Here is a 26,737-nt window from a genome sequence, read left to right on the forward strand (position 1 = left end):
CTTTAATCATTATTAAAAATTATTGAAAGAAAATTGATTATAGATTTAAAAGTCTATAATTAAGATCTATAATTAATCCATTTTTAATGTTTACAAAACTAATATTTAAAAAAAGGAAATTGTTATTGTATTGACTATCATCATGTTATATCCGCCATCTACTAAAGCTTAAGATTACTGTAGAGAAACCTGACCAATAGATGATAATTTAAAGAAAATATGATTTGTAATAGATGTATAATTGTATGTATTATATAATATATGTAGATAAAACATTATAAATGTGTAAAACTGAAAAATGACAGTAGAACCAGAAATGTTAATTATATATAATTTATACACACAGGATATAAAATTAAAATTGTTAAAGTTAAATTTTATTTATATTGCGTAGATCATCCGATTGTGACGAGATGTTAATCGATTTTTCATCAATAATACCAGATTTTTTTCTTAGTTGCTTTTCTGCAAACAACACTTGATACGTATACGTTCCAAGTAAAGCTCCCAAGATAGGACCAAGCCAATAAATCTAATAAATAAAAAATCAATAATTTAATATAAGTTGAATAAATATAAGATAAAAATTAAAAATATATTATTTTTATAGTTTATTAAAAATATACTCTTTGAAAGAAAATATATTTATCTTTTATATAAAATATTTATTATTTCGCAGAAGAATGCAATTGCCATTGAATTAAAAAAATCTCTGATATATGACGTTTAAATAAACTGATATATGTGATTTGATTTGTTATCAGCATTATGCTTAAGTGGCTTATATATTCCTTATCGCCTGAACAAAATATCCAGTATTATAAAAACTGTAACTGATTAAAAGCAAATTAACGTAATCGAATTCCCGTATATCTTCTGTATATAATTTGAACTTATTATATGTATATACGAATAACAAAATGAAAAAATTATTACAGCAAATGTAATCTATAATCTGTGATACAATATCGTTTGAACTTGGAACCAATAACGTTGTTAACATGTAAGAGTTATATCATTAACGTGACACGAAACTGTCATGATACCGTTTCTTAATTGCGATTTTTTATGCACACATTTCTCATATATTTCTCATGTCTCTTTTCTCGCTTATATTAAAATATTAAAATTTTTATTTTTAATTTACCCATTGGTCCTTCCAAGCACTATTCCATAATGCAGGACCAAACGTCCGTGCTGGATTCATACTACATCCGGTATAAGGACTCTAAAGAAATATAGAAAGGAATAAATTATTAATTGTTTTCTTTACACATATTTCTTTGTAATAATTTAAAAGTTTAGGAAAAGTTTAGGAAAATAGTTTTCCTTTATTTAAAAATTATATATGCAGTAAGTAATTTCCTTTTTAAGATTAATAGATTGTTATAAAAAAGATACGTTTCTAAGTAATAATAAAATATTAAAAATAATATTAATATTGTTAAATTAATAATAGCGTTAATATATATAGAGAAGATAAAATATAAAAATGGTTGAAAAGAAAGAAAAGCTTTACCCCAGCGAAGGAAATAGCAGCGACTGAGAGACCGAATCTAAGAGCGGTCGAATCAGTAGTATGAGCGCATCTAGGATCCCACGTAGCGCAAGCCGCGCAAAGTATACAGCTTGTGCAAAACATTTCAACTAATATAGCTTGTACACTGTTGATTCCTGGATGAATCACCGTGACGCAGAGACCCACAGTCGAGTTTGCATTTCCATCATTAAATAATTCTACTGGAGTTATCATCTGGCGAGATTATAGATCATCGTTCATAATGTTGAGCGCGCTATAATAATAGTAAGAAAAATAGAAATAAAAACACTTTTAAAAGCCCATATCCTACGACGGCGCCGATAAACTGGCCCAAGATGTAAATTGCGCCGGTTGGAATCGATTTCAGACCCACAATAACGGCACCGATGGTAACAGCTGGATTAAGATGAGCTCCACTTACATGACCTAGCATCTAGAGAAAGACCATCGATAAAAAAATATAATATAAAGAAATATAGATAAATCATATTTCTCATTATTCGGATCTATTGGAATAACGAAAATTATATAAAAGTTATATAGTGCATACAAAAAATATAAGAAAGAAATATTAATAACAATTCGTCTATACCGTTAAAAGCACACACGAGTTGTCAATTTACGCGAATTAATTATGCGGCAACGTACCATAATTATGAGATTCACCGTCAAACCAAAAGTTAACGCCGTTTGTAATGGCGGAGGTGGTGCTGGTCCCATAGTACCGATACAACCCATACAACCGAGGAATACAAGAATACCCGTACCGATAATCTCTGCCGCAAACATCGTCATTGTGTTCTCTTGTATCTTCCACATCAGATCTACAAAAATTGCACACGCGTATTTCGATCTTCATTTAATTCTATTAAAAATAAAAAAAAAAAAACACTATTTCGATTGTCCTGCATGATAAAATAATGCTAACACGACAGACGAGTTTACTGTCGTTATTACTGGAACTTATATTATTTAATGATCTGCGCTAATCACACAACTCGAGAAAGAATACGACATCTTATCGATAGATACGTCAAGTGCTCGCTTCAATCACTGCTTACGTATTATATATATTCGAAGAATTCTCATTTTCACGATAAAGCACCATTTTAAAAATTTTAGCAGATGCCTAAAATTCAATAAACAAATTAAATATTCTCAACTTGCCGATTCACAAATATAATTTACGTTCTGGATGATCGTACTTTGAAGAGTACACTGCACTTTCAGATGACATGTGGAAAAAAAAGCTCTGACTGAAAGAGCTCAAAGCCTTCGCTGTAACAGCGCATGCGTTGCTATTGAAATCGCATTGCGTTTTTACCTCATTCAAAGTCATTAAAAGTTGTAACAATTTCAGCAGATTGCCTGAAGAAAATCGTAGGGTTGCAAACTTTGTACGCAAGCGCTTAAGGTCTTGATTCTCGCAGGACATGTTCACGTCTGTCAGTCATTGTGGATGTACGTGTAGCGCGATAAAACAATTATACGAGCTAAAAATTTCTAACAATGTCGGGGCGAAGTGATCGCACGTTATTTCGAAATAATAATTACATATCCGATACCGAGTATGTGATAAAGGTAGCCAAGACCCTATTAACGCCCGTCGGCATCTGGCCACTTTATCGAGGCACTTCCAGGTCTGACAAGATGAAGAATTTCCTTCAAACGGGAATAATATTCTGCCTGATGTGCTTCTTGCTTATCCCGCACGTCATATATACCTTTTTCGACGCAGAGGACTTGACTAAATACATGAAGGTCATAGCCGCTCAGGTGTTTAGCCTGCTCGCTATTATCAAGTTCTGGACAATGATCATCAATAGAGAAGAGATTAGATACTTATTACAACAAATGGAGATTCAATACAAGGACGTAGAATGCGAGGAAGATCGACTGGTGATGACGAAGAGTGCTAAGATCGGTAGACTCTTCACAGTGACGTACTTAGGATTATCGTACGGTGGTGCATTGCCTTATCACATAATCATGCCACTGTTGGAGGACAGAATCGTCAAGGAGGACAATACGACACAGATACCTCTACCGTATCTCAGCAATTACATCTTCTTCGTGGTAGAAAATTCACCGTTCTACGAGATCCTCTTTGTCTCACAAATTCTAATCAGCAGTATCATTCTCTCTACGAACTGCGGTGTCTACAGTTTAATTGCCACCTGTGTGATGCACAGCTGCTGTTTATTCGAAGTCGTTCGTAGACAGATAGAAACAGTCCTTAGTAATGGCACCAATAATCTCCATAAGCAGCTCGGTCAAATAATTCAATACCACATACAAGCCATCAGGTGAGAAAGCATTAGAGTATCTTATGCTATTATATCATTTTTTTAATTAAATTATACATGCAATAAATTAAATTAAATATACGATAAAGTAAAACAACTAGGACAGAAAAAAGAAAATGCGTTTATTATATCTCAATAATTTTAATTTTATTTATATTTTATTTTATTACTGATTGTGAGTGTGATAAAATACATTACAGATTCGCACAGATGATTGAGAAATCATTAAACATTGTTTTTTTATGCGAAATGGTTGGATGCACTATTATTATATGTTTTCTGGAATTTGGAGTTCTTAAGGTAAAAATTAATAATATTTAGATTCTCCATTAATCCTACATTTTTACAAAAAAGTTCTACATTCCTGCAAAATTATTTTAGGAATGGGAAGACGGAAAGATCTTAAACATGGGTACATATTTTGTTTTAATGACATCGATATTTGTAAATGTTTATATTATATCAGCTATCGGTGATCGTCTTAAAGAAGAGGTAAAACAGAATAATTTTATATCAGTTTATAATATAAAACATAATATATATATATATATATCCATCTTGCATATAGCAATTATAAAAAGTGCTAATTTAATATAATACATAATCAAGCTTTAATTTTTCGAAATAATATACTCAGTTAATAAAACAAGCAATATTTATTTCTTATGAAGAGTGAAAAGGTAGGAGAATCATCATATTTTATCGAATGGTATAATTTGCCAACAAAAATCGTAGGCGATTTAATTTTGGTAATGATCAGATCAGGCCGTCCATCAACCTTAACTGCCGCGAAAATATTTGATCTCTCCCTTCAAGGATTTTGCGAAGTGAGTATTCTCTGTAATATTTATTAAAAAATTAACAATTAATATCTGCTACATACATCATGTCTATTTTCACAGGTTTGCAAAACATCGGCAGCATATTTAAATTTTATACGAGCAATGACTACATAAATTTACAAATATTATCGCTGATTAACTATCTTATTAAGATATGTTAAGTCGTTATCTATATCATCACTTTATCAGATATAATATATCTCTCACTTAATGAAAGCAAAACGATCTCTCTGTCGAACAATAAATTACTTAACAGTGTAACAATGTTATATGTCATGTAATTTCCATACGTAATGTCTTTATCCATATATCCTCTTTTCTTGAAAAAAATTTATTCAAATTACAATTATAAGTTATATGTCTAACTTATAGCAACCGCGTAATGCATATTCTTTACTACTACTATATGTAGTTTCTGATTATTCGCAATTTATGTTTTATAAACCCTTAAATAGGATTCGAAGAAAAGTAGAAATTTTGAAAAGGGAAAGATAATAATGTTGCAATAAAAGTTTCGAACTTTTATTGCAACATTATTATCTTTCCCTTTTCAAAATTTCTACTTTTCTTCGAATCCTATCTAAGGGTTTATAAAACATAAATTGCGAATAATCAGAAACTACATATGTGTTCTATAATAATGCGATCAAATTGCCAAGAGTTTACTTACCAAGAACGTATTTTAATAAAATAACTGAAAAAAATTAATTATGATTTAATAAAATAATTTACCGATCTAAATTATAATGCTGTTGAAAATGTTAAACTGTAAGAAAATCGCAATTGTTCAAATTATTATTACATACCTGAATTACTTGCGCATGATATACAATTTTATCAGAATGCCACTTTTAGATATAATAATGTAACTGAAAAATATAACTCGTTCTTAATGTTAATAGCCAGTGTACGCTAATTTTAACAATCTACAAATAATATATCTTTAAAAAAACACACACACACAAGAAATATTTTATATTAAATTTCACTTCGTGTGATTTTTCTGAGTGGCAGAAATATATCACGTTTCGAATACTGCACGCTTTAGCTCTTGACAGCGCAACAAAGCAACTATTCCATTTTTTATCTTACAGCGCTTGCGTAATCATTAAAATTATGCACATTTTCCTTCCCTTTCGAAGTTACGACGATTCTCAGAAAATAGCCCCTACGCAAAGTTGATATGGCAAGGCGAACTTTTTACACGCAAGCGCCCATGCGGTCAACTCCCATGCGACTCTTTTGATTGTTATAGTTGGAAATCAAAACGCAATCGAGCAATTATAAAAGTGGCAGACATGTTACCAACCGACGCCAGCCGCACACTGTTCCGAAACTTGAATTATAGGTCCGACGCGGAATACGTGATAAAAATCGCGAAAATCTTGTTAATGCCTGTTGGTGTCTGGCCTCTTTACAAGACCGATTCCACGTTTGAGAAGATAAAGTACGTTTTCTGGATAAGCGTCATATTTAGTTTGATGTGTTTTTTACTCGTTCCACATATCATATACACCTTCTTCGACGCGGAGGACTTGACGAGATACATGAAGGTGATAGCCGCCCAGGTATTCAGTCTTCTGGGTATCGTCAAATTCTGGACGATGATCATCAACAAAGATGACATCAAGTGTTGTCTGCAACAAATGGAGATTCAATACAGGGACGTGGAGAGTGAAGAGGATCGATCGGTTATGGTGAAACACGCCAAAATGGGAAGACAGTTTACGATAATGTACTTAGGATTACTGTATGGCGGTGCGTTGCCTTACCACATAATTATGCCGTTGGTAGCGGATAAGATCGTCAAAGAGGATAATACGACACAATTGCCTCTGCCATATCTCAGCGACTACATCTTCTTCGTGGTAGAGAACTCGCCGTTCTACGAGATCCTCTTCGTCACACAGATTATCTTCAGTACTCTCATCTTATCAACAAACTGTGGCGTTTACAGCTTGATCGCCAACTGCATAATGCACGCCTGCTGTCTATTCGAGATCAGCCGCAGACACATGGAAACCTATTTAATCAGCGGAACTGATGATCTTCACACACGATTTGGTCAGATAGTCGTACATCATATGCGAGCTCTCAGGTCGGCAAAGAATGTGCAAATATTTTATCAAATGTGTCATTAACATTATTAATATATATGTTAGTTTAATCACAAAAATTACTTTTTTTATAAATATATATATAATTGAGACATACACACTCATATATACTTATCGGGATTTATTTTTCTTTTTCCGCGATATATATTTGTATATTAGAATTTATTTTCATATCTTCTACATTCTAAATAAATTTCGATTTTATTTTTATTTAATATTATCTGAAGTAAATAATATTTCTTACGCATATAGCTATTGTGGTAACTTATTTTTACTTTCATTTATAATAATTGATACTTCATGAAAAATTACTTCTATCTATTACAGATTTACTGAGATGATTGAAAAATCATTTAACTTTGTCTTTTTATCTGAAATGGTTGGATGCACTATTATCATATGTTTTCTTGAATATGGCGTTCTCAAGGTATTTTAAAATATTTCTCGCATTGTCAATTAATTTTTATTCTTGTAAAGTTTAATATTAAATTTTTATACATAACATTTTTTTATATATATCTTAACATACACACACACATATACCTATATATTGCTTTAACGAATAAATTTATTTCAGGAATGGGAGGACAATCGAATATTAGGTACAATTATATATTCTATTTTAGTGATTTCAATTTTAGTAAACGTGTTTACCTTATCATCTATCGGCGATCGTCTTAAAGAGGAGGTAGATCTGGCAAATTGTTATTTTAATGAATATCAAAGAATGTGGCCATATTAATATAACACTCTCGATATTTATATTTAATTTTGTGCCAATAACAAGAGCATAAAAATCGGAGAGACGTCGTATTTTATCAACTGGTATGCATTTCCTGCGAAGAACGTGAATGGTTTAGTCATGATGATGATCAGATCAAATCGTCCATCAACATTGACAGCTGGTAAAATATTTGATATTTCTCTTCAAGGTTTTTGCGACGTAAGTAACTTGTATCGTTACTCGTTAATTTGAAATTCATTCAAACTGTTCAATTATTTCGCGAATGTTTACAGGTATGCAAAACATCAGCGGCGTATTTTAATTTCATACGAATGGTTGCGGCGTAAGACATGATTGTCCTAAATATCATTCGCTACAATATCAACTATCTTGCTCGAGATATATACCTATATCAAGTTTTTATTTTCACTCTTTCACATTATATAACACTTACTCGCATTTATCATTTAGCATCAAGCGATATTAATGAATCAAACAATCAATAAAATGTATTATTAATAACTACTAACTTAAATAACATTTAATATACAATATTTAACATATGCGATAAAAACACTTTAAGCTGCGGTTTTTCCACAGCAAGAAAGAAACGCGATTAAAACTACAATTCTATGATAGAGTCGACAAAATAACTTTGAGATCGTAGAGTGTTTCCCTCCGTTTTAAAGTTTCTTGGAACATCAATAGTATCCCCTCGCTCTGAACACAGTTGTACTTTTCTCTCAATCTCACTGAAACGTTCTATAACATGCAAGTCACGAATGAGCGGGGGATTGTTTTAATCATCCTGATCATAAAACAACCAACAACCACGCGCATCTCGCGCATGCTTACCAACAACCCTCTATGCCTCTCAACTTGACTGTCAGTCGTCGTTGAATTGTCATTAAGATTGCACTCAATGCAAAAGCTGCATTTATAATAGAATCCAATTCCTATGGAAGACGACAAATGGCTTTTGGATTTTCACTATGCTGCCCAAATCAGCATCTGGTTGTTAAAGCCGATCGGTGCCTGGCCGTTGAAACAGCAAGCTACCACAATGGAAATTATTATATATAACTTATCAATTGTTATCGCTATGTTTTTTCAACTCTTCTTGATCATTCCGTGGATCATATGTATAATTACCGCGAAATGGAGTATTTACGACATTCTCAGGACTGCGTGTCCGCTGATATTTTCAATTACTGTTTTTCTGAGATACTTACTGTTGCTATTCCATCGAGACGAGATCAGATCGTGCATCGATCGTATTATTGAAGACTGGCGTAATGTGGCGATGATTGAAGATCGCAAAATCATGCTAGCGAATGCCAAAACGGGACGCTTTTTTGGCATCATCTCCGTGGCATTTATGTTCGGCAGCGGTATACCTTACGCCTTTATGCCTTTATTGTTGCCACCTGTCGTTACAGAAGACAACGTGACGATTAGATCACTGCCCGATCCCTCTGAGCTGATCTTCTTAGACGTCCAGGTCAATTCAATGTACGACGTTAAATTCTTTCATTCAAAGACTCAAAGGACACATTAAATTTTCATTTTTTTAATTATCCAGATTTTTCTTCTTCCTTCTCTTTTGTTTTATTATAAAAAAAATATTTAGATCTAGAAAATTAAAAAATTCTTTTTCATAATAGTTCATTTATAAAAATTAATTATATCTTAATATTAGCAACAGATGTTCAAGTAATATTGTGTTAATGCTGCAATTAATAAAACCCTTAGCGTGGAAATTATTATATATAATTAGCAAATTATAATTTTTTAGCAATTTCGTATTTTCTTTAATTATCACATACAGGTCAGTCCAATTTATGAAGTCGTATATGCATTGGAAACTATATCGTGTTGTACTATGTATACCGTATTTTGTGGTACTTGTAGTTTAACAGCTAAATTCGTTACTCACGCGTGCGGTCAATGTGAAATCCTGATATATTTTTTCGAAGAGTTGATCGACGGTGGTGATCGAAACAAGGGTACTATCGAACAAAGGATCAGTACCGCTGTAACACAGCATCTCCGAATACTCAGGTGAGTAGATTAACGGTATAACTAATTTGACTTGCTTGTCATTTACTTTACATTTTCCGGTTTTCTGCGAGTATATTGTATTAAATTTCAGATTCGTTTCTGATATAGAAAAGATATTGAACGAGATATGTTTAGCGGAATTTATAAATGCTTCGTGTAATATATGTTTACTTGGTTATTATGTTATTGTGGTATGTCGATTAATTTTGTAATAAAGTTTGAAATTTTGATATTTTACATTTTACAATATATACTATAATTATTACAAATATAATCTATATAACTTATTAGTTGTGCATTTTTTAATCTTACATGTAGGATTGGAACAATCAAGAATCGATGCTACAAATTTGTGTGTACTTCGTCGCCTTTATATCAATCACTTTTAACATATACATATTTTGCTACATTGGCGAACAGCTTGTGGATCAATGCCGGAAAATAGGTACTAAATGTTATATGATAGAATGGTATCGTTTACCACATAATAAGGCGCGTGACTTGATTTTCCCGATGATTATGTCGAATTATCCGATTGAACTTACTGCTGGAAAAATGGTGACAATGACTATAAGCAGTTTTTCTGACGTGAGTATGCTAAATTTTACTATTATTAAAAATGTCTCGAATTATAAATGTCATAAATATTGATGCTGCCCACATGTTATGCTGTAGATTTTGAAAACGTCGATGGCGTACTTCAATTTACTTCGCGAAGTTGTCTCGCGGGAAAATACATAAATGTGTAACAATGACAGAGAGAATTTTCGATGAAATACTTATTGTTAGCAGTATAAAACATTGCGCGAAGATTATTAATATTTTTAGAAATAAATGCGAGCAATCTGCTAGGTAACATATATGTAGTTGAGTATGTAAGATCTCGCGTGGCATATAAGAATAATGCGAAGCACAGAATTATGTAAAAAACTTTTACGCGCAATACACGTGTTGTAAAGTTTTTTGAGAAAAATATCAGAAAATATCAGAATTACATAATGTTAGTAACTTTGCGATTATCCTTGAACGTAAGTTTCTACCACATCATCGCGGTAAACTTTGTTTAAACCTTCCTGATTTATTCCACAACCGCAGCTGTTGTTTCCCCATAAACCGACAAGATTAAAAAATGCAAATCACGAGTCATCAAAGTCACGACTTTTATTCGCGGGAATCGGAGAAGTTCATCGAACGGGCCGCGCATGCTTCGTAGTGGAAAATACGCGTTGAATTTTTATTTCGCGATAGTAAAGATCGAGCTGGCAGTAGCGTTACATCGAATGAAAATGGTCGCTCGAAGACCAAAGAGCGCGTTTACACACACGATCGCCGTCGACATAACGGAACAGAATAAGTCTCACGACTCGGACTTTTACTATGCCGTTCAAATTTGCTTTAGCCTGCTGAAGCTGATCGGTGCCTGGCCATTACGACAGCAAGCTACTACGCAAGAAATTATCATTCACGGTATATCGATCGCCATCGCCACGTTTCTTCAGTTATTCTCGATCCTCTCGTGGATCATATGTATAATTACCACAAAATGGAGCTTCTACGAGATTCTCAGAACCGCATGTCCGCTGATATTTACAATTACCGTTTTTCTGAGGTATCTGCTGTTGCTGTCTCATCAAGATGAGATTAAATCGTGCATCGATCGCATTGCTGAAGACTGGCGTAACGTGACGATAGCCAAGGATCGCGAGATCATGTTAGCTAACGCAAAGTCGGGACGTTTCTTTGGCATTATCTCCACAGCGTTCATGTTCGGCAGCGGTATACCTTACACCTGCATGCCTTTAGTGTTGCCACCCATCGTTACGGAAGACAATGTGACGATTAGATCGTTGCCCAATCCTTGTGAGCTGATCTTCGTGAACGTTCAGGTGAATTCAATGTACGGCGTTAAGTTCTTTCATTTGCAGAATGAAAAGTTAGAATTATATCATATTTTTTCAATCTTATAATTATCGTAATTTCCTTCTTTCTTTTTTTTTATAAAAGAGACATTCAAAACATTTTAATAAGTTTTTTTATATAATAAGTTAATTATTCTTAGCGACAGATGCTCAAGTATATTGTGCTAATATTATAATTAATAAGAACTCTTAGCTTAAAAATAATTATATATAATTAGCGAATTATGTATTTTTCGCAATTTCATATTCTTTTAATTATCAGTATAGGTTAGTCCAGTTTACGAAATCGCATATGTATTGGATGCTTTATCGTGTTTCACTGCATATACCGTATTTTGCGGTATTTGTAGCTTAACAGCCAAATTCGTTACTCATATATGCGGACAATGCGAGATCCTGATGTATATTTTCGAAGAGTTGATCGACGGTGGTGATCGAAATCGAGGTACTGTCGATCAAAGGATCAGTACCGCTATAAGACAACATCTTCGAATACTCAAGTGAGTGGATTAGGTAATTGCATAACTGATTTGATTTTGTTGTCATTTATTTTCCATTTACAGTTTTCTGCGAGTATTATATTAAATTTCAGATTCGTTTCTAACATAGATAAGGTATTGAACGAGATATGTTTAGCGGAATTTATAAATGCTTCATGTAATATATGTTTACTTGGTTACTACGTTATTATGGTACATCAATTTTATTTCAGTTTTATTACTTCTAGTTCATCAGATAAAATACAGACATATTTATCATAGATATATATCAAGACAAACTTATTATTATATATGTAGATATAGTTTAAGTATTTCATTTAATTAATTGCATTTTAAATATATTAGGATTGGAATAACCAGGAATCGATGCTACAAATTTTCGTATATTTCGTCGCCTTTATATCAATTACGTTTAACATATACATATTTTGCTACATTGGCGAACAGCTCGTAGATCGATGCCAAAAAGTAGGCATTAAGTGTTACATGATTGAATGGTATCGTTTACCACAGAATAAGGCACGTAACTTGATGTTTCCGATTATTATGTCGAGTTATCCGGTCGAGCTTACTGCCGGTAAAATGGTGAAACTGACTATGAATAGTTTTTCTAATGTGAGTATGCAAAATTTCATTATTCAGAACCATTTAAATTTTTCATATAAATGTTGATGATGTCATATGTTATTCTCTAGATTTTAAAAACGTCAATGGCCTATCTTAATTTACTTCGCGAAATTTCCTCGCGAGATATTATGTAAATATACAACAATTGCCGACAATTTTTGATGAACTAATTAAGAAACATAAAACATCGCGTGAAGATTATAAATATTTTCAGAAATATGTATGAGTAAAATATTTGTTATATATAATCTTATACATATATTACATTAAAATCAGACCGAAACATATTAAAATAATGTATAACATAGAATTGTATAGAAAAAGTTTCACATATTGTAAAGTTTTCCGACGAAAATATTAGAAAATATCAGAATTACACGTATTGTCAATAACTTTGTCAATAACTTTGCAGCGATTATCCTCGGACAAGAGTTATTCTATCCCGGTATACCGCATCATCACATTAAACACAATTGTTCGTATACTTACCCTTTTACCATTTATTCCAATCGCAGCTGCGCTGTTTCCCTCGTAAACTCAACCAAGTACATTATAAAATGCAAATTGCTAGTCAAAGTAACAAAGATCGCAGAAGTTCATCGAACGGGCTGCGCGCATGCTTTCTAGCAGAAATCCGTGAAATTCTGACGATTCAGATAGAGCAGATCGAGCCGACAGCGCCTTTACATCACGAAAATGATCGACCGGAAGCAACTGGCAAACGCGCTTGATGACAATGTAACGAAACAAAATGAATCACATATTTCGGACTTTTATTACGCCGTCCAAATAAGTATCTGCCTGTTGAAGCCGATCGGTGCATGGCCATTGAGCAACGATGACACTTCAAGACTTAAGATAGCTTTACACAAGCTACACATGGCAATCGGCATGTTCCTCATATTGTTCACCATCGTGCCGTTGATTGTGCAAATGATCAAGGAAAAATGGAGTATCTTTCTGATAGTCCGCACAATGTGCGCGCTACTCTTCACGTCATCGATCTTCGCGAGATACGTTCTGCTGCTGTGGCATCAAGATCGACTCAAGTCCTGCATCGATCGCGTAACCGATGACTGGCGATGCGCGATAAACGTCGAGGATCGAGACATCATGCTGGCGAACGCCAAAATGGGTCGCACGTTTGGCATCGTTTCCGTGGCTTTCATGTTTAGCTGCGGCGCATTGTATTATTTGTTACCTATGGTCTTGCCAAATGCGATCAATGAGGATAACGTTACCGTGAGAGTGCATCCGTCACCCTGCGAGTTTCTCGTGTTTGATTCCAAGGTAAACCTCGAAATGCAGGGTAAGTCGTTAGAACGTTAAAGTTAAATTTTAATTTTAATTATACAAAAAATTCTAGTCTTCTCGCGCATTTTCCTTTTTAATGACAAATTTTTCAATATAAAGACAAATTTTTTTCGGCGAGAATTTTCAAATTACAAACAATTAAAAAATAGAAGTTTTTTGCGATTTAAATTTTAAGTAGCCAAATAGACTATAAAACTATATTTTTTAGGTAATTTTAGATAAACTTCAATAAAATTTTAATTTAGAATTTAATTATAAAAATTCCAATAAAAATTAGAAAGTTCTAATAAATGATAATCCTTCTCGATTTTCGCTAAGAAGAACAAGACTTTATATTGATATGAGAATTTAAACAATAATTTACTAGAAAATGAAACGCATTCTATATATATTTATATTATATTCGCAAATAAATTATCGTATCGTCGCACAGGCTAGTCCTGCATATGAAATCGTGTACTTCTTTCAACTTCTGTCCGGTTGCACTGCCTATAGCGCATTCTGCGGCATTTGCAGCCTGATGGCCCATTTCGTCACGCATGTGTGCGGTCAATGTGACGTGTTAACAGCGTTTTTTGAAGAAGTTGTGAACGGTGGCAAACACAATGACGGTTCTATCGAAAACCGAATAGCTACCGCGATAACTCGACATATGCGTTTGTTAAGGTAATAAGTCGAATATTGAATAAACCTATGTTGTAACAATTATATTTAAAATCCTGCAATAGATTACAACAACGTTTCAAATTTTTATGGACACATGCTCTGCAATTTTCTAGATTGGTTTCTGACATAAGCAACTTATTTACCGAGATATGTCTCGTGGAATTTATAAACGCTTCATGTAACATTTGTTTGCTTGGCTACTATATCATAACCGTACGTTGCATAATCACCCTAGAGTTTTCAAGCAATCATAGACGATGTTTATGTATTAGGATAAATTTTAGAATTTTATATTTATTAAACGTTAATAATTTCTCTTCGAATTTCAGGACTTGAATAATAACGAGCCGTTCGTGCAGATTTCAATGTATATCTTCGGACTCGCATCCATCATTTTCAACGTGTTTATGTTCTGCTATATTGGCGATTTGCTCAAAGAGCGCTGCCAAAATGTGGGTATCGCTTGCTATGAAATCGAATGGTATCAAATGCCTTCTAAAAAAGCAATTGAATTAATTATGCCGATTTTGATGTCCCGATATCCTACGACACTCACTGCCGGAAAAATGATAGCGATGACTTTGACGACATTCTCTGACGTAAGTAATATCGTTTTGCGTTTTAAGTACGCAATATAATTAAGACTTAAATGTGTCGTAATGATTTCGAGTTTTGTACCAATTTCATGGATTAACGACTACAGATAGTCGATGCTAAATATCATGATTGACTGCTGGCAGATTTATATATTTAATAAATCTCAATAAAATACCTGAAAAATGTTAAAACTTTCTAATTTCTGTACTAAAAATAAGATATTATGTACCGTAGATCTTAAAGACTTCAATGGCGTATTTCAATTTGCTTCGTGAATTTTCTTCACGAGATGATATGACATAACATACAACTTGATGATATTTCGAAAAGTCTTTAGAATATCTATAGCAAAGAATTATTTTTTTAATTATTTAATTCAACAAATAATGCACATGTTAGTACAGCATTTACGAACAAATAAATTATTTCTCTTTAAAGAATTAATTTTTATTAATTATTATAAGAATATTAAGATTTATAAAAAAATATAAGCAAGAGGGAGAAATAACAATATTCTAAAACAATAATGAATAACAATATTCATTACTTTCATAATGAAAATATAAACGATCTCACTGATAAAGATAAGTAAAAAAAAATACATTTAACATCACACACACACACACACACACAATAAAACCCGATATTATTAACAAAATATCTCGATAAAGTCAAAGTTCCCCTTATTTTCTTGAAAGTAAATGCTCTCAAAGTTCAAGTTACAAAGTCATAGTTCCGCGATACACAACTATACGTTCAGAGAAATCACATCGCGTGCAAAATCAATCGTAAAAACTGTTTTCAATGACAATCTTGCTTCCCCTACGTGGTTCTTCAATTTTTAATGTACGCAGGCGCAAGTAAAATGCTAGTCTACGATATACATAAATCGAAACGCGACCTGGCAAAATCATGTATGCGAATCTAACAAATGGCATTTTTCACTCTGACTGCAGCGATCAACTAAGAATTTCGATTCTGACTACTCGTATATTCTTTCTATCGCGCGATCGTAGAATTTTGGGTGTATCGTTCTTACATTATTTCAAATAACAAAGAGCTGTCAATTTCTGGCTTTTATGTAATCCATGGAAGAATCGCACAATCGTGATTATCAGGATGATTCACAATCAACATTATAAAGAGGACGTGAAATATGTCGTCGAACAAAGCCACATTGTACTTCGCATGCTCGGTATTTGGCCATTGACTGACAGACGACCAAACACGATCGAGAAAGTTACAAATATCTTCCTTGTGATTATTTGTTATTTTCTCCTCCATTGCGATATGGTACCGGGTGTTTTATATTATATGTTTGTCGATGATGGAGTGCGCGAACGGATGAAGATGATGCCACCGATCCTGTACTCAATCATGGCGATCGCCAAGTATAGTAATCTTATTGTCCACGAGTGCAATATCAGACGTTGTCTGCGACACATCGAGGAAGATTGGAGAACGATAATTGTCAGCGATGCGCGAGAAATGATGCAGGACAAAGCCAACACCGGAAGACGACTGTTTACCTTGTGTTGCACTTTCATGTATTGCGGTGGAATCTCTTACAACACGATAATGCCTCTATCAAAAGGAAGTATTGTTACTGATCAAAACGTCACGATCCGACCGCTATCCTGTCCCGGTTATTATGTTTTTTTCAATCCGCAAAATAGTCCTGCCTACGAAATCGTGTTTCTCTTGCAGTGCCTCTGCGGTTTCGTTATGTACACGATCACGGTAGCGATTTGCGGCCTCGCTGCTGTTTTCGTGATGCATGCGTGCGCGCAGATGGAGATCCTGATGCGTTTGATGGAGGATCTCGTCGAAGAAAACGAATGTGAGCAACAGAACGTCGTTGCTAAACTGGCAATCGTAATCGAACATCAGATAAGAATACGAAAGTAAGTCTTTGGTTTTATCACAACATATATAAATGTTAAATGCTAAAAATATAAGAACACTCTGAAAGGATTTATAATTTTTTAATTACAGATATTGATATTAAATGTTATTTTTTATGATTATCGGAGTTAATTGATTTTGTAAAGTTTCATATTTTTTAATCTAAAGCTAAATCCAGAATATGTTTGATAATTGCATTTTAGTTTCTTGCAACTGGTGGAGAATACTTTGCGCTATAGTAGCTTAGTCGAAATAGTAGGGTGTGCCACGATCATATGTCTTACGGGATATTGTATAATAGCGGTACGAAAAAAGTAATATGCAAATAAATGCATTGTATTTGTATGAATACGTTGCACACACACACACACACACAAGTTGCAAATATACATTAATATTATTCCCAGGAGTGGGAGGATAGAAACATAGCGGCTCTATGTTCTTACGTAGCAGCTCTCACGTCCGTTACTATTAATATTTTTATTTTATGTTATATCGGAGAATATATAACGACACAGGTAATCTTGCAAATATTTAATAAAGATTTCATTTATCATTTTTACGTGCAAAATTATTCATGACAGGCAGAAGAAATAAGCTTGACTTCTTGCACGCTCGACTGGTATCGTCTTCCGACAAATATGGTGCGAGATATGGTCTTAGTGACAGCTGTTTCGAATATTCCGCCACGAATTACCGCCGGAAAATTTATTGATCTGTCTTTTAAAACATTCGGTGATGTGAGCAATGGAATTATTGAAATATGAATCAATATTTTAAAACAATATTTTACCTAAACAATACTTTAATTCTGATGTTTTATTCTCGACTAATATAAGACTAATTGCTTAAAGATTTAAATTATTATTTAAAAACATTATTTCAGGTAATTAAATCTGCTGTAATCTATTTGAATATTCTTCGACAACTTACTACTGAATAAATGGCAAAAAGAATGGGTGATACATTTCTTTTTAAGACAATCTATATTTTAATATTGTTGAAAGATTTATTATTGATGTTATATAACAGAAATAAATAGTAATATATATATACATGTATATATAATTAAATCTTCTATCTATTTTATATATTCTCTACATATTTTTTATAGAAAATTTATAGAGTTCAAGACCGTGTGCATCTCTCTCATTCACATTGCTTTCACGAGAAAACTTACTTCCCAGAATGTTAACTTTTTCGTAGGTTCCGGGAAAACCTTTCCTTCAATATAGCAAATAAAAATAAACTCGCGTGCAATATCCCTTTCGAAGTTTCTATGCACGCGATATCAGCGATTTATCTTTTACGTGGTTTTTGCTTCAACACGCAAGCGCATATGAATCGCGAGTCTTCTTGAATCATATAAAACGGATCGACTGCGATCAGTGGCAAGTAAACGCGCGTCGCTTCACCACCGCGATAGATCAGAGGTTTAAGATATTTGCAAACAAAAATTATACAAACGCGACATTTACATTCTGTTCGTGTTTCGTCTGTGGAGCATCTGGCCGTCCATGAAATATTAGTTTCCAGAAACGTTAGAAAAGATTTCGATAATTTTTACGTCCTCTTTATCTGCGAATTAATCTCTACGTAAAACTCCAAGTAATAGTCATTATATTATTCACGATAATGGCTAAATCAATTGCTGCTCAACAGGAATCAAGTGAGAGACTTGTCTTGTGCAAGTGGAGGACGAGTGACGAAACGTAAAGCAATCACAACATTACGATCAAGTCCAGAACTAGCAGATGTTTGCTCGTAATCTGCAATATATTTATATCTATTAAAATATTTTTTTTAAATGAACACATTACCTCGAAATATTTTGATTAATTAAAAATATTCGATATTTTTATTAATATTTTTATTAATTAGAAATATGCGATATTTCTATTAATATTTTTATTAATTAGAAATATGCGATATAATATAAATGCAAATATACCTGATCTTATGATTCAAGGACTTACTGTATCCGGATTTTGTTTTGTTTGATGTGCAGATTATTCTCGCTGATAAAAAAATTGTGTTTTTTATGCAGTTCTTCTCAAGATTCATCAAATACATAATCATAATATGCGGGCCCCTTCATGATGTATTTGCACAATGAACATATCGATGACTTTAATAAGAAAGAATGTGATAAATGAGCTTAAAAAAAAAGCTAAATAAGAGATTGGTGATCATCATGGAAAATCTTCAAATCAAAACACGTAAGTAATTCAATCTTTAAAGTACCTTGGGCAAATTTTTCAAATTTGTTAACATATTTTGTTGTAATTCAATAATTTCAATGCATATAAAATAATATTGCACATATATGTTTATATAAAATATAACAATAAATAAATAGATAATTATACATATAATTATATTTCGAAAAGATTATATTCTTGTTCTATTTTTTTGGCATTCTAAAATATTTTATTATTATCATGTACAAAAATGATTATGTAGCAATAATTAAAGTGGCATAAGATTTAATAAAATGTACAATGTGTTGTGCATCTCATAATAACAATCTAGTAAAAATAACATCTCAAAAATATTTTATATATTTTATAAAATAAATATAACTATCGAATGTACAGAAGTAAGAAGACAACAACTCTGCAACATCCATATTTCATTGGATACACATGGATTACTTTTAACATAATATATATCTTTTGCTTTATCAGCAAATAACTTTCGACAAAGGTACGTTATACAAATATTTGACAAAGATGTTCAATTATTACAATAATTATTTTGTCTAACTTTTATTGATGCAATTAATGAAATAATAGGAGCTCTGTCATTTAATTTATTATTTCTAACTTATTAACTTAACCAGAAAGAATAAGTAACATTAACAACGTGCACATTAAAATAACAACAATTTTTTTATGCAAAAGCATGAATACTGATTTTAATTGTAATTATGTTCAATTCATCAGCAAAGTTTAAAAATGAAAAGTTTAATGATTTTTTCTTTAAAACATTTTTGACAACGTAAGTAATAATTAAGAATTAACATTAAAAAGAATTAGAGAAAATAAATCTTTACATACAAATTTATTTTAGGTTGTTAAAACAGCCATAATATATATTTAAATCTTTTTCAGTCTCATTGATTAAAATTTTAAATTTATCCATATATAAATACATCATTAAAAATATATAATATTAAAATAAAAATAATAAATAGACAGAGTCTAAATAACAGAGTCTAAACAACACTTTTTTTCTTAACATATTTTTGTGGAGAACAATGAGATAAAAAAGATTCATGTGTATATGAGAGAGAGAAACAAGACATTTACTAACATTTATACATATATCGTAACTTTTACTTACTTCTCAACATCGCTTCCAATGATGCAAGTTACAACAGAGATATCAAAGTAAAACCAAATATGTAATTAGAAAACTTGATAAGCGTTGGCATATCAAAATGCTTTTCAGAGAAACGATTCGCTGCTTTTAATTTCTGTTGCTCACGCAACTACAAGTTCAACAAATTCACTTTGTTTTTCCGAGCACTTGTCATCAATATGACATCGCTCTATAAATATTAATGTACCTATATATAATTTCACATTTATATAATTTATATCATTATATAGATATAAGTTCATGTTTATTTAATCCACTGATATTACTCAAAAATAATGTTATTTTCCATTTACTCTTACATGCGAGCATATCTAAATATTCTTTATCTTGTGAACGAAACTATTACGTATCGGTCAACGTTCTGATAAATCCAATCTCGAGCTTTCATACAAAAAGAAACAAAGTTAGCCAATTATATTCCAGTCTATTTGAAAAAAATACACATCGGCAAACAGAAATACAGACTTTCCATGGAAAAGCAACCCCTCGCTGGTGAATAAGTTGGCTCTGACAATAACTCTTTTTCAAACCCTTCCGCAACATGAATCTTTAAAACGCGCAAGCGGACAACGAATTTACTTTATTGACGACTTTTTTTCACAACAATCAGTCGTGATCCGGTTTACGTATAGATTTCACACACAAAATTAAGAGAAAGATGTTGCGTAACGAACATTATCAAGATGATATTATGTATATTACACAATTAACGCGTAATGTTTTAAGTTTACTCGGTGTCTGGCCATCTTTCAACAGAAAGAAATCTATCGGCGAAAGAGCTTGGAAATTTCTGTTAATCTCACTTTCTTACATTCTTCTCTACTGCGTCTTAATTCCCGGCCTCCTTTTCTGGTTAATCGAGAAGAGACCGCGCGTCCGAGTGCAAACAATTCCTCTGATTTTCTACGGCTTTATGGCTACAGGTAAATACAGCATTTTAGTATTCAGCGAGGGACGTATCAGACGTTGCTTGAAACACATCGAGGAGGATTGGAGGATCCTTATCAGCATGGATGCACGAGATACGATGATTGAATCCGCAAAAATTGGAAGACGCCTGGTTACACTTTGCGCAGCTTTCATGTACGGTAGCGGACTCTCATTTCGATCAATTTTGCCATTCGCCAAGGGAAAGATCGTCACCGCGCAAAATGTCACAATCAAACCTTTACCCTGTCCAGCTTATTTGTTTTCTTTCGATATACAAGTTAGTCCTATTTACGAGACGGTTTTCGCGATTCAGTTTTTGTCCGGCATAGTTACTTATTCTATTACGATCGGTGTATGTGGCCTTGCGGCTGTCTTTGTGATGCACGCTTGTGGTCAACTGAAGATCTTAGTGAATCTGATGAGAAATCTCGTCGAGATACAATGGGAAGAGAATCAAGAATTGGATAGGAAACTTGCTGCAATGGTCGAGCATCAAATAAGGATACGGAAGTAAGTGTTTTTAAATTGTAGGTGATTTTTTTCTTAATTTGGTTGTATGATTCTATTTTGATTGTATGATTTATTCAAAATGATTAATAATTATTTATACTAATAATAAATAATTAATAGCTATTGATAAATCATATTCTGCATATTTTATATACAGATAATTAATATTGTTTATTAATTATTTCTTTTTACTCTTTGAAAATGCTGATTTAACATCATAGACATTTCAGCTTTTTGCGATTGGTAGAACATACTATGCAACAAGCATGTCTGATAGAATTAATGGGTTGCACGATAATCGTTTGCCTTTTGGGATATTTTATAATAATGGTTTGTAACGCTTATATTTCCACGAATTAGATGCTTTCGATAAAATAAAACGAAAAGCAAGAAAAGACACGAAATACTTACATTTATAGGAATGGGAAAATAGTAATTCAATAGCTATGTGCTCTTACTTCATTACGCTTACATCTCTGATGATAAACATGTTCATGTTTTGTTACACCGGTGAACAGCTTACTGTTCAGGTATATTCGTCAACCTATTAAATTTTTCTAGCAAACGCCATTACGTTATATAATAATATACACATCATAATATAATATATAGATATATATCATAGTATAATAATGTTACATTTATGTGTGTTTGATCATCAAAGATTGTACTTTACCTTTTATAAAAAAAAAGATATTGTTAAAAATATTTATAAAATATAATTATTAAAATATAAAATGCTTATTAAATGTCAATAACAGGCGGAGAGAGTAGCTAGTACATCGTGCGAACTCGAATGGTATCGTCTTCCGGACAAAAAAGCGCGTGGAATTGTGCTAGTAATGATTATGTCGAATTTGCCTACCAAAGTCACCGCTGGAAAGATTATGGATTTATCATTCAAGACATACGGTGATGTAAGAACATATATACAAAAGTACTCATTTATTTTTTTCAGAAACTTGTAATAATTTTAACATAACAGCTATTCACATATTATCAAATATTTATTTTTGTAATATAAGTAAATATAAATATAAAAATATAAATAAATATAGATAAAAAATATATCATAATATAAATGAAAAAGATAGACAATAACTATGAAATACTTTTATATTCGGCATTAATTATATGCTATATTTCTTATATGACAAATAAGTTAATAAGAAAATAGAGAATCAATGCTATTCTAAAATAATGTTAAATTAAATAATTTATAATTACGACTTATATAACTTGAATTAATATCTATTTCACATTTGCATAAATAATAGCATTCATTTTTTACTTCTGTTGACAATGAGTAATTCTTTTTCACTGAATTACATGAAATCACGATAAAATAAATTATTACGGAATATTATGTTTTAGGTCGTTAAGACAGCTGTGACGTATTTCAATATGCTTCTAAATGTAACTGATTGAATCTATTTCTTTATAATATTTTTATTCTATATCGTCGAAACTACGAATACGGATATATATAACAAGCAACATTATTACGTAAACTTATGATATAAATGTGTCAAACATATATATGATGTAAATACATATACAATATGTATATATATGTATATATATACACACACACACAGTTATATTTCGATATAAATATATTTCTTCTATTGAAGAATACATACAGAAAATTTTTTGAAATATGTAGCACAGATACACACATTAAATTTTATTTTAAACTGGTCCAATATTATACCAATTGTTTAAATTACACAATTATTATGTCGGCTTTTTTATGTAGAAACCACATTTACTTTATTTTAAAATGAATAATAACAATTCAAAAATAACTGATGATATAATAAGTATAATTTATTGAAAAATGTACTAAATGTACCGCGCTATACGTTAACTTTTATATATGATTAAAGTATCGCAAAAGAGAGAAACAGAATTATTATTAGCGGTCAATATTCGATAAATACAATCGCGAGTTTAAATATAGGAAAGAATAAAGCCTTAAAGCCAATCGTATTTCTAGATGAAAAAAGAGATACACATTGACGAATAGAAATTCTATTCATGGAAAGCAATCACAACCCTCGGTGAGCAAGTTGACTTGGAAACTTTCCTGCTTTCAAAATATCTTTCTCACGCAACCATTTAAATCTTTAAAGCGCGCAAGCGTAAGTGGACGGCGAATTTACTTCGTCGACCGCTCTTTCTGCAGCGATCAGTCGTGATTCAGCTTGCATTTAAGTTTCACATTAACTTGTAGTAACTTGCACGACAGATATTCAAGAGTGATTTTCTAGAGAAAAAAATCGCAAAACGTTTTTCACAATTAAAAAAAAAAAGATGCCGCGTAACGAACAATATCAAGAAGATATGATGTTTATCACGCAATTAACGCGTAACATTCTAAGTGTACTTGGAGTCTGGCCGTCTTTCAGAGAAGGAACTATAATTGAAAGAATTTACAAATTTCTATTAATCTGTATATCATACACTCTTCTTTATGCCGTTTTAATTCCCGGTTTCCTCTTCTGGTTTTTCGAAAAGAGAACGCATGTCAAAATTCAAGTATTTCCTCTACTTCTCTTCGGCTTCATGGCCATAAGTAAATATGGTTATTTAATATTCTATCAAGAACAAATCAAGCGCTGTTTGAAGCACATTGAAGAAGATTGGAGAAATGCCAATATGAGTTCACGAAACACGATGATCGAACCCGCAAAAACCGGAAAACACCTAGCTGCAATTTGTGGAGCTTTTATGTACGGAAGCGGACTATCTTTTCGATTGGTTTTACCATTTGCTAAGGGAAAAATAATTAACGCGCAGAATATTACGATTAGACCTTTGCCATGTCCAGGTTATTATTTTTTCTTAAATACACAAATTAGTCCTACTTACGAGGTGGTTTTTGCGGTGCAATTTTTATCGGGTTTAGTTACCTTCTCTATCACGACGGGCGTATGTGGTCTCGCTGCCATATGCGTAATGCACGCTTGTGGCCAATTAAAAATTCTAATAGAGCTAATGAAACATCTTGTTAAAGAGCAGAGGCAAGAAAGACACGAAGTGGATAAAAAGCTAGCTACTGTAGTCGAACATCAAATAAGAATACGATAGTGAGTGTTGTAATCGATATAATTTTTTATATTAAATCTACATTATAACTAAACAAAAAAATAATTATTTTTTCTAATTTCCCAACAAATTTGGATATGCTCCCATGCATAAATAATAGTTCTTATTGTGACTTTTCTTATTTTCCAAAAATGAAAATGTCGATTTGATATCATCAATACATTTCAGTTTTTTGCAATTAGTGGAAAAAACAATGCAACAGATGTGTTTAATAGAATTAATGGGGTGTACAACAATCGTATGCATTCTTGGATATTGCATAATAGTGGTTTGTGATTTTTGTATTTTAATTATTTCACTAAATTGTTCCTTAATAATTTTATAATAATTTTATAATAATAAAATAAACATAGCTCTTTACATGTATTCAATAAAAATTTTAAAATTATAAATGTATTCAGACACAATTCAGATGCTTTATGATTCTAATGTAAATGATGATTAGTTTCATGTTTCCCTATACGTAAAAATACATAAAAATCGCTTATATCAAAGTATTATATTTATAGGAATGGGAGAAAAGCAATACAATAGCTACATGTTCTTACTTTATGTCGGTTACGTCTATGATGATAAACATGTTTATGTTTTGTTATACCGGTGAACAGCTTACCGCTCAGGTATGTGTGTTCACCTGTAATCTGTTTAATCTCTTATTTCTATCATATGATCACAATAGCACGGATATATACATATATATGTATAATAGTGTCAGTTTTACATTACTTAATAAAATTCTTTTATATTTGTGTCTATATATACATATATATATATATGCAGAAACCACAAAAATAATTCTTATCTTAAGAAAATAATTGGAAATATTTCATATATTAACATGACATTTAAATATATTACATTTAAATTATAATAATATTTATAATAGGCAGAGAAGGTAGCTATTACATCGTGCGAGCTCGAATGGTATCGCCTTCCGAACAAGAAAGCGCGTGGAATCGTGCTGGTGATGGTCATATCTAATTTGCCTACCAAGATTACCGCTGGAAAAATGATGGATCTATCATTTAAAACATATGGTGATGTAAGAAAATATTCATATATTTAAATTTATTTTAAAAAAACACCAGTTATATGTTTATATATTTATGTATATATACTATGTGTACATATATGTATATACAAAAAATTTATATATATATATATATATATATATATAAAATAAATTATTGTAATATATATATATATATATATATATATATATATAGATATTGCAATAATTTATTATTTTCTATATTACATACGTACTACATATTATAATTGCATTTATACTCTTTGTGCCTTATGCGACTAGCTTGATTGGTTTTGTTTTAGGTTGTAAAAACAGCTGTGACATATTTTAATATGCTTCGAAATTTCGTTGAATGAATATTTTTGTTCTAATCATCTAAGCAACATATCGTAATAGTAACATCGTTTCGTATCGAATATACTTTCATAATATAGATATATCAGACATAAAGTTTTGTATGATATATGTATATATATGATATATTTATTCTCTTTCGTCTCTTAAATATATTTCTTCTATAGAAGAATGCGCATACAGAAAGTTGTTTGTTTTACAAAATACCGACGAATGCAATTAAATTTTTATAGAAATGATTATGAATATTAGGATAAATCTGGACTACATATATATTATATATTTTTATATAAATCCCTA

General features: G+C 31.8%; 6 protein-coding genes across 7 annotated transcripts; 5 read left to right on the top strand and 1 right to left on the bottom strand.

Annotated features, from left to right (window-relative positions):
* Positions 1 to 104: 104 nt before the first annotated feature.
* LOC145940580 (aquaporin AQPAe.a) lies at positions 105 to 2,761 on the bottom strand. Of its 2 annotated transcripts, XM_083045906.1 has the most exons (7): positions 2,746 to 2,761; positions 2,433 to 2,669; positions 2,189 to 2,364; positions 1,830 to 1,973; positions 1,520 to 1,753; positions 1,148 to 1,228; positions 105 to 532 (listed from the first exon to the last, which is right to left on the bottom strand). In XM_083045906.1, the coding sequence occupies exons 2-7, from the start codon at positions 2,449 to 2,451 to the stop codon at positions 371 to 373; spliced, it is 816 nt and encodes a 271-aa protein (XP_082902032.1). In that variant the 5' UTR covers positions 2,452 to 2,669; positions 2,746 to 2,761; the 3' UTR covers positions 105 to 370. The 2 variants fall into 2 exon arrangements, with proteins under 2 accessions (XP_082902032.1, XP_082902033.1); XM_083045907.1 differs by lacking the exon at positions 2,746 to 2,761 and having other exon boundaries at positions 2,433 to 2,688.
* A 258-nt stretch (positions 2,762 to 3,019) lies between these two features.
* LOC145940945 (uncharacterized) lies at positions 3,020 to 7,876 on the top strand. The gene is made up of 10 exons (XM_083046619.1): positions 3,020 to 3,846; positions 4,047 to 4,146; positions 4,228 to 4,338; positions 4,518 to 4,673; positions 4,749 to 4,799; positions 5,831 to 6,786; positions 7,133 to 7,232; positions 7,383 to 7,493; positions 7,593 to 7,748; positions 7,823 to 7,876. Exons 1-10 carry the CDS (start codon positions 3,050 to 3,052, stop codon positions 7,874 to 7,876), a joined length of 2,592 nt encoding a protein of 863 aa, XP_082902745.1. The 5' UTR covers positions 3,020 to 3,049.
* Positions 7,877 to 8,487: 611 nt separating this feature from the next.
* On the top strand, positions 8,488 to 10,366 carry LOC145940579 (4-vinylanisole receptor-like). Its single transcript, XM_083045904.1, has 5 exons — positions 8,488 to 9,030; positions 9,358 to 9,590; positions 9,682 to 9,781; positions 9,909 to 10,178; positions 10,266 to 10,366. The coding sequence occupies exons 1-5, from the start codon at positions 8,488 to 8,490 to the stop codon at positions 10,329 to 10,331; spliced, it is 1,212 nt and encodes a 403-aa protein (XP_082902030.1). The 3' UTR covers positions 10,332 to 10,366.
* Positions 10,367 to 10,855: 489 nt separating this feature from the next.
* On the top strand, positions 10,856 to 12,827 carry LOC145940570 (odorant receptor 10-like). Its single transcript, XM_083045897.1, has 5 exons — positions 10,856 to 11,476; positions 11,777 to 12,009; positions 12,102 to 12,201; positions 12,355 to 12,624; positions 12,705 to 12,827. The coding sequence occupies exons 1-5, from the start codon at positions 10,871 to 10,873 to the stop codon at positions 12,768 to 12,770; spliced, it is 1,275 nt and encodes a 424-aa protein (XP_082902023.1). The 5' UTR covers positions 10,856 to 10,870; the 3' UTR covers positions 12,771 to 12,827.
* Positions 12,828 to 13,332: 505 nt separating this feature from the next.
* On the top strand, positions 13,333 to 26,565 carry LOC145940947 (uncharacterized). The gene is made up of 17 exons (XM_083046620.1): positions 13,333 to 13,926; positions 14,384 to 14,616; positions 14,730 to 14,829; positions 14,946 to 15,215; positions 15,448 to 15,513; positions 16,309 to 17,117; positions 17,322 to 17,421; positions 17,526 to 17,636; positions 17,703 to 17,858; positions 18,005 to 18,058; positions 21,119 to 21,942; positions 22,164 to 22,272; positions 22,362 to 22,472; positions 22,704 to 22,859; positions 25,563 to 25,673; positions 25,940 to 26,095; positions 26,386 to 26,565. The coding sequence occupies exons 1-17, from the start codon at positions 13,333 to 13,335 to the stop codon at positions 26,437 to 26,439; spliced, it is 4,014 nt and encodes a 1,337-aa protein (XP_082902746.1). The 3' UTR covers positions 26,440 to 26,565.
* On the top strand, positions 23,380 to 25,203 carry LOC145940581 (uncharacterized). The gene has a single exon (XM_083045908.1). It carries the CDS (start codon positions 24,259 to 24,261, stop codon positions 25,033 to 25,035), a length of 777 nt encoding a protein of 258 aa, XP_082902034.1. The 5' UTR covers positions 23,380 to 24,258; the 3' UTR covers positions 25,036 to 25,203.
* Positions 26,566 to 26,737: the final 172 nt, after the last annotated feature.

Source organism: Prenolepis imparis, unplaced genomic scaffold, assembly GCF_030444845.1.
Source record: "Prenolepis imparis isolate NDT839.2.m4 unplaced genomic scaffold, iyPreImpa1.0 SCAF_9, whole genome shotgun sequence".
In the NCBI taxonomy this organism is placed as follows: domain Eukaryota; kingdom Metazoa; phylum Arthropoda; class Insecta; order Hymenoptera; family Formicidae; genus Prenolepis; species Prenolepis imparis.